The 14318-nt window shown below is 40.0% G+C and overlaps 1 protein-coding gene across 1 annotated transcript in view; it reads right to left on the bottom strand.

The window, feature by feature from the left end:
• The window catches only part of trhde (thyrotropin releasing hormone degrading enzyme), a 98229-nt gene that overhangs the window by 29431 nt on the left and 54480 nt on the right, over window positions 1-14318 (bottom strand). The window contains exons 4-7 of the mRNA XM_033038184.1: window positions 11644-11798; window positions 11409-11522; window positions 9679-9816; window positions 8404-8469 (exon numbers count right to left, since the gene is read on the bottom strand). Coding sequence (XP_032894075.1) covers window positions 8404-8469; window positions 9679-9816; window positions 11409-11522; window positions 11644-11798 — 473 coding nt within the window. The remainder of the gene's footprint in view (window positions 1-8403; window positions 8470-9678; window positions 9817-11408; window positions 11523-11643; window positions 11799-14318) is intronic.

Here is a 14318-nt window from a genome sequence, read left to right as displayed (position 1 = left end):
CCAAACAACTAAAATCAAAGGATAGTTCATGGCAAGCATTCATCTTAAAGATGTTTACTATTTAGTATCATTCACAAGGATCATCGCAGATACCTGAAATTTACCTGGATGGGGCAGCTATAACAGTTTAAAGCGTTGCCCAATGGGTTCACATCAGCCCAAGATTTTCACCAAGACACTAAAACCAGCTCTGACAATATTCAGAAGACAAAAACATATTGTCATGGCATATCTTGATGATATCTTAAATGGTAGGCAAGACCATGGAATTGACTATGTTAGCTGTATCAGCTACCAAACAGTTATTCGAAATCCTGGGATTGTCTTACATCCAGATAAATCTAAGTTGAAGCCATCCACTATCATGGACTACTTGGGCTTTACAATTAATTCAGTCTACGTGACTGTAACATTGCCAAGAGAACGTTTGGCATAGTTTCAGCCTATTATCATCACTAACCCTACGTCAGTTATCCAAACAGATGCCAGTGCTCAAGGCTGGGGAGCAACTAACTCTATATCCAGCACAAGTAGTAGATGGACTAACCCAGAGTCATCGTTACCACTTACACTGGGCATTAATTATCTAGAGATGTTGGGTGACTTTTATGGTTTAAAAGCATATGCATAAATATGCATCACTTGCATGTACGGTTACAAATAGATAATACTACGGTGGTGGCCTACATTAACCATATGGGCGGCATAAAATCGGTATCATGCGACAAGTTGGTCAACACAATTTGGCAATGGTGTGTCCAAAGACATATTTGGCTATCAGCAACTTACCTGCCAGGTAAGCTAAATACAGTGGCAGACACCAGGTCACGTAAATTTAATGACAACATCGAATGGATGTTAAAACCCAAAAAAAATTTTTCGCAAAAGTTATCAAGCAATATGGCACGCCAGATATCGATTTATTTGCATCAAGGCTAAATCACCAGATACCTATGTATGTCGCTTGGGAACCAGACCCTGAGGCAGCAGCGGTAGATGCGTTCGCGCTGGATTGGGGAAATTCCTCTTCTATGCATTTCCTCCCTTCTGCCTCATCAGTCGGGGACTAGCACAATACAAATGGACTCTGCTTCATGTATTTTGATAGTACCCGACTGGCCTACACAGCCATGGTTCCCAATACTCCATGACATGGTTGTTGAAGCTCCGATGGTATTCCCCAGTGACCCAGAGTTATTAACACCCAGTGTCGGGCGCAAGCCACCCGTGCCATGAAAAAATCAAACTCCTGGGTTGCAGATTCTGCACAAACCACTTCTGGGACTGGGATTATCATAACAAACCGTCGACACCATGTCAGCATCCCTCCGAACATCCACTAAAAAACAGCACTTGTCCAGCATCAAAAAATGGGAGAAGTACTGCTTGGATACAGGGACCACCTACTCAACCGCTACAGTTACCAACGTACTGGAATTCCTGGCGAACCTTCACCACGATGAAGGACTCAGCTACAGAGCCATCAACACAGCTAGAAGTGCCCTGCCTGTCTGTTTAAAACCAGCTCTAGGACAACAGGCCATGGGGTCGCAACCGCTGGTGGTCAAACTAATGAAGGGTATTTACAACTCTAACCCCTAGACCAAGGTACACCCATACATGGGATGTCAGTGTGGTCCTGACATACCTCAGGGGATGGCCACCAGCCAGATCCCTCAACCTGGAACAATCTATGCTCAAAAACACTCATGTTGATGGCACTTGTATCTGAACAGAGGGTCCAGTCACTACACCTATTGCGACTGGACAGCATGCTCACAGCTCCAAACCAGATATCTGTCGTTATCCAGAGACTGATCAAACAGAGCAGACCAGGAACACCTAATCCAGTCGTGGAATTCCGGGCTTACCCGCCAGAACCACGGTTATGTGCCATGACCCACCTACTATCCTACATAAACACAACCAAAATATTCGAGGGAGATGAAAAGCCTTGTGGGTCAGTCATAAAAAACCTTATGGTCGGGTGACGAGCCAAACCATTGCGAGATGGCTCAAGCAGGTGCTAAAAACTGCTGGGATAAACACTAACATGTACAAATTTCATTCCACCAAGGCAGCATCCACGTCGACGGCTAAAAGAATGGACGTGCCTATAGACCACATCCTGGCTACAGCAGGATGGTGGGGGGAAAGACCGTTCAGAAATTCTATAATAAGCCGTTGGCAAAACCTGTTTTATTTGCAGAAAAGATTTTACAGACTGCAAATATTTAATTTAAGCCCAGGGGAGCAATTTAATTTCTTTATTGTTAATGTTAAAAAATACCATTGTGTTTTTCTACAAACAGATTCATTGGTTGATTACGATAACACACTTCCTCCCTCAAGGACTTCGGCAGTGCGTGAAATAATACCTGTTACACGGTTTGAAATCACAGAGCTTTGAAGTCTTCACGGAATCACTCACATGACTCCGAAGTAAAATAGTAAGATTAAACGAGAACTTACCAGTTTGAAGTTTGATCTGTATTTTATGAGGAGTTATGATGAGGGATTACGTGCCCTCCGCTCCCACCCTCAATAATATGGGTCAAACTGATAAACTGATGTCTCCTTGTCTTTACTATGTTTACTTCAATAACTGTGTCTATCTGTGATTCCACACCGCTGCTTTGAAGTATGCCGCGCATGCGTGCTGAGCGGGTTCTTCACGTAATCCCTCATCGTAACTCCTCATAAAATACAGATCAAACGTCAAACTGGTAAATTCTCGTTTAATCTTACTATTAATTCACAGTCATGGATTTTAGATTGAAATCAACTGCAAAGTTATTCTGTTCAATTTTGGAATCTTTTATGTGAACTCCATTGGATAATTATGCCCTCTGTATGGACCATAACATCACAGGTCTGCTTCATCTAAAATGTTTCCTAGTTTATCCCCTATCTAGGAACTGTACCTGCCAAAGATTTTGTAGCCTAGATCTATTTTTTGTGGTTAATAACCTGTTTTCGTTTTTTATGTTGGCCTCAATACTTCCTTCTAAATTGTCCCTCAAATACACAAATCCAACAAGTTTCAGCCTACATATTTTAGTGTAATAATGTGTTGTAGGAAGATGTGAAGTTCCAACTGTCAAATTAAGTAGTCAACCACAGCAAACTACATATACATATATTATATATATATATATATAATCTATCTGTGTTGTGTGTGTATATATATATATATATATATATATACTAGACTAAGTGGGACCCATTGGGTCCCAGCATCATTTTTTAAACACTAATAACTCTTTTATTTTTCATTGATAGGAAAAATCCTCTTGTCCGGCGCAGCAGAGGGGGATTCTGAGTAAGATGGTCAAAATTTACAGCCGTAAGTGGCAGCGTTTTTTCTAAAATCAATAAACAGAACAACAGGAAGTGGTCAAGATCAGACTTTTAGTAATATAGATGTATATATATTGAAGATAGACACAAAATGCTGGAGTAACTCAGCGGGGACAGGCAGCATCTCTGGAGAGAAGGAATGGGTGACGTTTCGGGTCAAAACATCACCCGTTCCTTCTCTCCAGAAATGCTGCCTGTCCCACTGAGTTACTCCAGCATTTCAAGTCTATCTTTGGTTTAAACCAGCATCTGCAGTTCCTTCCTATATAAATATATACATATATATAGGTACAATATGTGTGCATGTACGTATATATATATATATATATATAAAAATAGGCAGAACAATTTCAGGACACAGATTTACATTCCTAGGTGACTCAGTTGCGTGGAAATTCCTGTTTGTCTTGAACACAAGAGGAAACTGTTCAGTGAATGCCCAAGATGTAACAACGCATTGTCACAATTCCTTAATATTAGTTGACGCTCATTTCTATGTATACAATGCATTCATTAATACATTTTAATTAGAGACTTAGTTCTTCTAGGAGTATTGGACTTGTGCATGTTGTGTTAAAAACATTTGAAAACAATCCCTGTGGAGCTAAGAGGAAAAACAAATTGCTCTCTCTTATGATTATTACATTGCAGGTGAAAGTAAATGTAGTTCTACAGATGAATACACATTGGGGGAGACAGTAACAATTCACCATTTCTATTTAACATGAATTAAATGGAATAACATTAAACATAAAGCATTACCGGCAACATTAAATCACAATTGTAAAGTAATTTATTGATACCAACTATCTATAGAAGACTTATGTACTCAAAGTAATGATCTTGGCGCACAGTACAAATGGGATTAGCCTACTAAATTGATATGGGTAAGAAAAAATGTTTCTATGCACAATCTGTGATACTTGATCTAACCTGAGTACCTTACGGACGCCACACTTAATAAAGGGCCCAAGATTAACTAATATAAGGCACTGACAACAAACCATTTTCCATCTTGTTGATTATTACCATTTAAATCAATGGGCAATTTGATTAAAGGCAAGGCAAGGCAAGGCAACTTTATTTATATAGCACATTTCATACACGAGGCAGACTCAAAGTGCTTCACATAAAAACATGTCATACAATAAATGAAATAATAAAATGAAATAAAATAGAAGAACTAAAAGAAAAGAAAAGCAAAATTTAAAATGCATTATAAAATGTGCAAAAGTTAAAAGTGCAATGTAGTTAAGATTTAGCTGAAAGCTAAAGTAAACATAAAAGTTTTCAGTCTTGTTTTAAAAGTGGTCAAAGTTGAGGCAAGTCTTAAATCTTCAGGAAGTTTATTCCAGCTATTTGTTGCATAGTAACTAAATCCTGCTTTCCCATGTTTTGTATTTACTCTGGGAATCACTAGCAGATTGGTTTCAGAAGATCTTAGCGGTCTAGAAGGCTTATATAGTGGAAGCATGTCAGTGATATACTTTGGCCCTAAACCATGTAGTGATTTATAGGTGAGCAGCAGGATTTTAAAATCAATTCTCTGACATACAGGGAGCCAATGTAAGGATTTAAGAATTGGTGTAATATGCTCAAATTTTTTGGTCTTTGTTAGAACTCTAGCAACAGCGTTCTGAACAAGCTGTAGCTGCCTGACAGTTTTTTTGGAAGACCTGCAAGGAGACCGTTACAATAATCTAGCCTACTATTAATAAAGGCATGTACAAGTTTTTCTAAGTCTTGAGCTGACATGAGTCCTCTTAATCTTGCTATATTTTTGAGGTGATAGTAGGCCGATTTTGTTACTGATTTGATGTGACTGTCGAAATTTAAATCTGAATCCATAATGACCCCAAGATTTCTGGCTTTGTTTGAAGTTTTCAGGGACAGAGAGTGAAGGTGTTGGGTTACTTTAAGCCTTTCTTTTTTAGCACCAAAAACAATTATCTCCGTTTTGTCCTTATTTAGTTGGAGAAAATTTTGGCACATCCAGTCTTTGACTTGCTCAATGCACTGGCACATTAAACCAAAATAAAGGACAAAAATTACCATATGGGCTGTGGATAGGGAGAAACAGAGGAGGGAAAAAAAAGAAAGATAATTTCAATGTTCCAATATCTTTTGGGATAGACTTTCAGCACAAAACAATTTATATTCCTTCCTCCCTTCCATCCTCCACATCAGCAACAAACAATAATACCAAAGCCAAAGAACTCCTTTCTGAAGCACAATTTTTCAAATTTTCAATTATCCTGATGTCTTCTGAAGAAACAGTTTTGCTAAAGAATTTACTACGAAAGGCTTAATCCAATCTCATCATATTGGAATGGGCTCAAACTAAACTGTGGGTTCTGACATGCATTCCTAGGTGGGTTCAATAAATATACTTCAAAAAACAAACTACATCATCAATAAAATGTGTGACCATGTATGAACTGTCAATGCCAAAGAAATTATCCAGAGATCAAGTATGTGAAACCATGCTTATATATTCCAAATGTGATGGGTTGATAATCCAGGTATTTCTTGAAGGTTGAGTTTATTCCAAGTTTACACATCAAGTCATAGTCATAAAGTCGTGCAGCAGCTCACCATGTCCATGCTGGCCTTTTTGCCCATCAGCAATAATTACATTTGCCTGCAATCAGACTGCATCCTTGCCCTGTCTATTTAAGTGTCTGGCCAAATGCCTCTCAAACAAAGTAATTCTAAGTGATATTAAATAAAATGTAAATCCATCTTCCAGCTGCTCTACAAACTCACTGTTCCGAGAGCCAAATTGGATAGATGTTCAATACTGCAATGCAGCAAGCTCTCTAAAGGACTGGAGAATTGCCAGCAACAATGGCTGTGAAAATCCTTCGCATCCACTGGCAGGACCTGCAAACCAATGTTAGCATCCTCTCCCTGGCCAACACTGAACGTCTAACTCAGCTCACCAGGCTCCAGTTGGCAGATCCTGTCGTTCACACAGCCAGCATCAGACTCCAAAAACAGTCATTCTGTTCCTTGGGTTGTGTAAACACTTTAAGGAAGTTCCCAAGCCTTCTCGAAAAAATATAACATTCTCACTGACTTGAGGAATTCCTAGGCTGTGACTGCAGAAGACGGTCAAGGGTATTTGGGGCGGCACAGTGACGCAGAGGTAGAGTTCCTGCCTTACAGCGCCAGAGACCATGGTTCGATCCTGACTACAGTCCTGTCTGTAGGCAGTTTGTACGTTCTCCCCGTGACTGCGTGGGTTTTTTCCGGGTGCCCCAGTTTCCTCCCACATTTGAAACACATGCAGGTTTGTAAGTTAATTGGCTTCTGTAAGTTATCCCAAATATGTATAGAACTAGTGTAGGGGTGATTGTTGGTCGGTGTGGACTCAGTGGGTGAAGAGCCTATTTCCACACTGTATATCTAAACTAATCTAAACTTAAACATAGGATGATTGGTGAGAATGGCAGCGAGAATGGTGGGTAATCATCGGGAGGAACTGGTCAATGGACAATTGACAATAGATGCAGTAGTAGGCCATTCGGCCCTTTGAGGCAGCACCGCCATTCAAATTATCATGGCTGATCATCCACAATCAGTACCCCGTTCCCGCCTTCTCGCTATATCCCCTGACACCGCTATCTTAAAGAGCTCTATCTAACTCTCTCTTAAAAGCATCCAGAGAATTGGCCTCCACTGCCTTCTGAGGCAGAGAATTCCACAGATTCACAACCCACTGTGTGAAAAGGTTTTTCCTCATCTCCGTTCTAAATGGTTTACCCCTTATTCTTAAACTATAGCCTTTGGTTCTGAACTCCCCCCACATCGGGAACATGTTTCCTGCCTCTAGCGTGTCCAAACCCTTAATAATCTTATATGTTTCAATAAGATATCCTCTCATCCTTCTAAATTCCAGAGTATACAAGCCCAGCCGCTCCATTCTATCAACATATGACAGTCCCGCCATCCCGGGAATTAACCTCGTGAAGGTCGAAGGCATGCACGCTCCCAAGTTATTCATCCACCCACTCCATCAAGCTCCTGTTACAGAGCTTGCTGGTCCCACATTACGCCATCAAACCTCAGAGCTCAGAGAACTGGAGCTATAGGGCTGCCAAAGAAGATAGGGAGTTTGAAGACGATTAGAAATGACAGCTCTGCCAGATCTTTGAAGCATTTTGGATTATGTCAACATATCTTGTGATCAAACCCAAATTTATTTTCTTCCATCAGTCAAAATACTAATCGGCTTCACAGTGTTATCAAACCATCATAACCCCTGATCCATATCTAGTAAATTGTTGTTACTGCTAATAATTTTTGCAGTTTAGGTAGCATATTCCCACTCCAAACACAACCAAGAGTTGAGCAAATATGTCCAACTGTTAGGCTTGATCTGTGTACACTCCCTGACACTCGAAGACATATTGTGGGTTCAATAAGCTTTCGCCCAGCTCTCCCTAATGAATAAAGGTTCACTCACAGTGGCTGCAGAGAGCTGCATTGTAACAATTGCAACTAAAATCACCCACTCATTTCTGCATTATTAAGATCCCATAAGAAATGTCCCAAAGGTTAAAAGTCTAAGAGTACAAAGCTGGAATATTTTCGTAGGATAGGAGAAACTGAACAAAAATGTCCATAGCAAGAATACAAATTATATCACATTATATTAGATTCTGCCACACACCCGGAATTGCATGTCAGCTGAAGTTTAAAAATGGTTATCAATCAACTTCACTCATGTGTTTTAATGGAACACACTGTCGTACCTGTTAGTAATTGTATCTTTTGTCAGGATTTGCCTTCTAATACTAAAAGCATATTGGACCGAATGATGTGCAACAGACCTCAATAATGCTAATTTCATGTTTCATGAGAGAATATATGTTCTCTGAAATCCAAATCCTTAGAAATTACAAAAATTATGTTTATACTCAACAAATGTTGTATTATGCTTTGCTGTAACGCTGGAAAAATGTAGCAAAACCATCATAAAAATGTGAGCGAAATGTTCATATTTAGCACTGTACGAGTTTATTCATAATTCTCACCCACCTGTAGTCCTTTTTGAAATACATTCTGCCCCATAAAATTAGCCACCATTCGAATCAATGCAGCCCCCTAGGAATTAAATCAAAGAATTTTTATGAACATCTTGTCAATTATATTTTACACACCTGTGTTCATTCGATAGAAAATAATTGTTGGCCACATGCAATTTGAGAGTTTTCATTTGCTTCAGATTTGCATTCATTCTTGGACCTCATACTGAGGTTGTTCAATGGCTTCTGAGGATTCTGGGCTAAGTGTTGGCCACCATGGTTACCAGAGGCAGTGGACCGGAAAATCACTAACATTGTCCTTTTCTTAAAGCATGATTTAAATGCAAACCAAATAACTACAGAGCAGTCTCAATGACGGGCAAACTGTAAGAAATCCTTTCTAATTTCTAATACTAATTTCTAATACTAATAGGAATGTTTCTGTGCATGCCCTGATGCTGGACTTCAATTTCCACTCCTGTAGTTAGTGCTGGTATGTGGCGATTTCCTTGCTGATGATCAAGGTATGGTACAAATGCAATGTTCTGCTTCTGAAGACCCATAGCTCTAAAGATCCTTTGCCCACTAGTGTGGGCTGTGCTCCTGCTTGCTTTGTTGTATCTATGCTTCATCTTGATTTATGATCCTCAAGGATTAGTTCAGCCTCACTACCACGTTCACCAACTGGGAATGTGTAGATACCGAGAAAAAATGCAGAGAAACGCTCACTTCTACAGGTGCAAAGCAGGGAGCATATTGACTGGTTGCATCATGGCCTGGTTCAGCTATGATACATTATGATCAGATCACATCTTACTACTCCAAATCCCAGATAGTCTTGGTCCACTCTACACAGTCCTTCTTCACAGAATAAATCGATCAAGTGAATTGAACATTTTCTCCAAGCCAAGTATATCATCCCTCCAAAAAAGAGACCAGACAAACACCAAGAAGACCTGAATGGTTCTAACTAGACATCTAAACATTTGTACTTCATCACACCCCACCACCTTGCAATAAAAGAGAACATTCTATTTGCTTTCTAATCCGGTGACAAATTTCTGTTTCTGATACAATTCAGTTTTGCTCCCATTTCTGAATATATTTTCTCAAGTCTGCTTCCTGCACATTGCCACCACATTGGTCTTCTGGAGAGATTTAGGAAGCAGCATTATTGTGAGGATGTATCTAACCATCTTGAGAAGACCACTTCAGCCCAACATGAGGTCAATCCCTGGTTTCATTAAAATTGCTTCAATATACTTTTCGCCTCAAATAGCCACAGCACCTTCTTGTATGCAATCCAGTCAAAGACCCTGTCAATGTCCGTTGCTTGAAGGACTTCCTGGGATATCGGGTGCGAGCTGGCCAGACCATCAAGAACCATCACTTCATGAAGGTTGTCGGTCAAAAAACGCTGTTTCTCCTGAAAAACACACACAGATTTGGCATAAACTCTCTCCAGTTATACAGTCAATCATTCAGGCCTTATTGGCACTTAAAACTAAATTCCTTGTTAAAAACTTTAATGCAGCTGAAATAAAAACAGCAGGGTTTAAAATGCTGATGGAAAAGGTCATCTTGGAATCACCAGTACATAAATATGTTCAGCAAAAACAGATTGTTGTGGGAACTCGGAGGGGTCAGGCAGTATCTGTGCAGAGAAATAGACAGACAATGTTTTGGCTCAGTAAAGGTATTCAGACTGGAGCATCTGCAGTCTCTTGTTTCTATGTTAAATTATTAATTTGATGTCAAATTTGTTAATGCGATCTATATGATAATCTGATTTCTGATTGCTTAAGATACAAAGAGCAAATTTTTGTAAGTGTTTTAGTGAACAGAAATACATATTTAACCCCAAATTATATTACAGAGATGTTAACAGAAGGTGTATGAATTTATTTCAAATATGCTGTAAGCTTCAACAAGCCAGAGACGTATCGCTACTGGCTAAACCTCCGATTCAAAGGAAAGGTACATTAAGCAGCTTTCCTAATGGACAAGTGGAATGCACTACTGATGATACAACTGGGAATTTAAAGATCTGGCAGAAATTTTAAACATTTCCATATCAAGTATGGAACATTAAAGAATAACACAGCTATAAACAAAATAGCATTTAACTGCAAATTAAAATTATCAGTCTCATAATGACTAATCCTGATATTTGCTTTAGGAATCAAAAACTTTAACACATAAAAAAATTATATAACATTACATAACAAACACATGTAACAATATTTGAGGTGTTTTTCCCAACAAAATTCGCAGATGATGATGTCATTAGTTATGGTATAATAGATACCAGTTATTAGGAGCACTCTTGATTATAACTTGAAATATTGTTATAAAGGAAATGTCTTTGATTATGACAGAAATGACACTGTTAATGAACCATAGATGGTCCACAAGTAACAGGGAGGTTCTACTGCAGTTGTACGGGGTCTTGGTGAGACCACACCTGGAGTATTGTGTACAGTTTTGGTCTCCTAATCGGAGGAAATACATTCTTGCCATAGAGGGAGTACAGAGAATGTTCACCAGACTGATTTCTGGGATGTCAGGACTTTCATATGAAGAAAGACTGGATAGACTCGTCTTGTACTCGCTAGAATTTAGAAGATTGAGGGGGGATCTTATAGAAACTCACAAAATTCTTAAGGGGTTGGACAGGCTAGATGCAGGAAGATTGTTCCCGATGTTGGGGAAGTCCAGAACAAGGGGTCACAGTTGAAGGATAAGGAGGAAATCTTTTAGGACCGAGATGAGAAAAACATTTTTCACACAGAGAGTGGTGAATCTCTGGACTTCATTGGCTATATTTAAGAGGGAATTAGATCTGGCCCTTGTGGCTAAGGGGATCAGGGGGTATGGAGAGAAGGCAGGTACAGGATACTGAGTTGGATGATCAGCCATGATCATATTGAATGGCGGTACAGGCTCGAAGGGTCGAATGGCCTACTCCTGCACCTATTTTCTATGTTTCTATGTTTCTAACAGGCACCACAAACTTACCATGTTAAATTCTGGGTGAAGGTAATCCGTACCAATATATTCAAAATAGTGAGCAAATCCCTCCTTCAGCCATACATCTTCCCACCAAATGGGAGTCACGAGGTCGCCAAACCACTAAGAATAACCACAAGTCAGTTAGACACAAAGGCAAAGCAATGAAAATGGTCAAAAGCTGTGTTTTCACACATGTTTACCACATGATAACGTATTTATTTATTCCCGCTGCTTCTTGTACCTGATGGCAGATTTCATGTATGACAACCATGGTGACATCCAGAAAATGGGAAATGGATGAGACTTCTGTGTCCAGCAAAATCCTTTCTTCTACAAACACGCTCAATCCCCAGTTCTCCATAGCAGCATAGGGGAACTTGGGCACTGCCAGCAGATCTGCAACAATGACAAAATAACAAAGGAACATACAAATTAGGAGCAGAAGTAAATTTATCGATCCTTAAAGATCCTGAATTGCCTAAATTAAAACCTTGGTTGATCTGGGTGCAATCTCAAATCTGCATTCCCACCCACCACTAATAATGTGGTGGCACAGTTGCGCAGGGGGCCACACGGTGGCCCAGCGGTAGAGTTGCTGCCTTACAGCACCAGAGACCCAGGTTCGATCCTGACTACAGCTGCTGTCTGGACGTCGTTTATACGTTCTCCCCGTGACCACGTTGATTTTCCTCTGAATCCTCCGTTTTCCTCCCACTCCAAAGACATACAGGTTAATAAGTTAATTGGCTTTGGTAAAAATTGTAAATTGTTCCAAGAGTGTAGGATAGTGCTAGTGTACAGGGGTGATCACAGGTGAGTTCTTGTTTCCACACTGAATCTCTAAAGTCGAATGTCTAAACCTTTCATCCAATTGCTTCTCAGGAATCCCTCTACCTGTGTCTTATAAACAATTAAGATTCCGTTTCCACTGCCATTTAAGAAAGAGAGTTCCAAAGATTTGTGACCCTCTGAAAAAAAGTCTTATCTATCATACATGAGTGACCCCCTATTTTTAATCATCAACTCCTGATACTTGATCCACATCTTTTCCACCTTGTCAAAATTCTTCAGGGTCTTATATGTTTTAAACACGTCCCCTCCGTTGTATCTAAATTCCAGAATTCCAGCGACAACAATCTCTGTCAAACGATCCCAATTTGTTTTCTGCCAATGAACCAATCTTTCATGGTGAGAGAGGTAAAGTTAAAAAGGAGGTGTGTGTGGCAAGTTATTTTACACAGAGAGTTGTGGATGTTTGGAACATGATGGTGGTGGAGGCACATGCAATTGTACCATTTAAGATGCTTTTGGATAGGCAATTGGATATGTACGGAATGTAAGGATATGGATCACATGCAGGCAGAGTAGATTAATTCAACTTGATATTGTGTTCAGCAGGGACATTGTGGGCCATGGGGCCTGTATTTATGCTGCACTGTTCTATGTTTTATGTTCAATTTGCGATCTCTCTTCAATCCCATGGGCTTTTACCATTTCGACTAGTCTACCATGTGGAATCTTATCAAGACCCATGCTGAAAACCACATCTGCTGCAAAATCCATGTTGCCCTCAATCACTATCTTTACATCTCCTCAGAAATTGCAATTAAGTTACTCAGATACAAAAATAAACAGAAAGTGCTGGAGTAACTCAGTGTGTCAGGCAGCATCTCTGGAAGACATGGATAGTTGGCCTTCCAGCTTGAGACCGTTCTTCAGACAGAAACTTCCCTTAACAAATGCATGCTGACACATTCTAAATGAAGGTTTACATTATAGCAACAATTTACTCGGAGCTAAACTAACTGCCTCAAAATTACTCCGTTTATCACTAGCTTCCTTTATTTAACATTGATACATTAGCAATCCTCCAATTCCGTAATTCAGTAATATCTGGGGAGGAACGAAAATGTACGGTGATTGCTTCTGTAATTTCCTTCCTTGCTTCCTGTAGAAGCTTTAGATATATTCAATCAGTGCTTGGCAAGAATGCTAAACCTTGCATTTCATTCCCCCCCCCCCCCCCCCATCCAATACCTTTCACCCTTTTACAGCCATAAAGAAAACAATAAAGAAAGAAAGCTGTAAAACTATAAAGAAATAAATATTCAGGGCACCACGGAGGCGCAGCGGTAGAGTTGCTGCCTTACAGCGCCAGAGACTAGTGTTCGACCCAGACTACGGGTGCTGTCTGTATGGAGTTTGTACGTTTTCCCCATGACCTGGGTGGGTTTTCTCTGGGTGCTCTGGTTTCCCCCCACACTCCAAAGATGTACAGGTTTGTAGGTTAATTGACTTGGTATAATTGTAATTGTCCCATGTGTGTGTAGGACAGCGTTAATGTGCAGGGATCTCTGGTCGGCACGGACTCGATGGGCCAAATGGCCTATTTCCATGCTGTATTGCTAAACTAAAAACTAAACTTAGACCCCCCCCCCCCCTCCCCTCCTTTGTGAAGAGACCACAAGGTAGTCATCAGGACCTTATCCATATCTTCCACCTCTGCACCCCTTCTTGCTTCCGAATTATTCCTGCCCTTTTCTTGGTTATCACTTGATCTTTGTCAAATTATAAAACATCTTTGGATTTTATTTTTATTTTACTCTCTAAGACTTGTTCATGCCTTCCCTTTGCTTTTCATCTTACCCCTGGAACTTCTGTATATTTCTGGCTCTTACAATGAAAGCATTTTACTAGGCGATTCACAAACAGTATTAGGGGACTGGGTGGGAAGAAACTGCAGATGCTGGTTTACACCGAAGATAGATACAACATGCTGGACTACCTCAACGAGTCAGGCAGCATCTCTGGAGAAAAGGAATATTAGGGGATTCTTCTGCTCTGATTTCCAAGGCCTTATTCTGCCCCTCAGGAGGTTGATAGGATGGGGTGCAATGCATGTTGTATTGACCAACT

Source organism: Amblyraja radiata, chromosome 19 (genome assembly GCF_010909765.2).
Source record: "Amblyraja radiata isolate CabotCenter1 chromosome 19, sAmbRad1.1.pri, whole genome shotgun sequence".
NCBI lineage: Eukaryota > Metazoa > Chordata > Chondrichthyes > Rajiformes > Rajidae > Amblyraja > Amblyraja radiata.
Note: the sequence above shows the minus strand (reverse complement) of the source record. Positions and strands in the feature narration are given on the sequence as shown.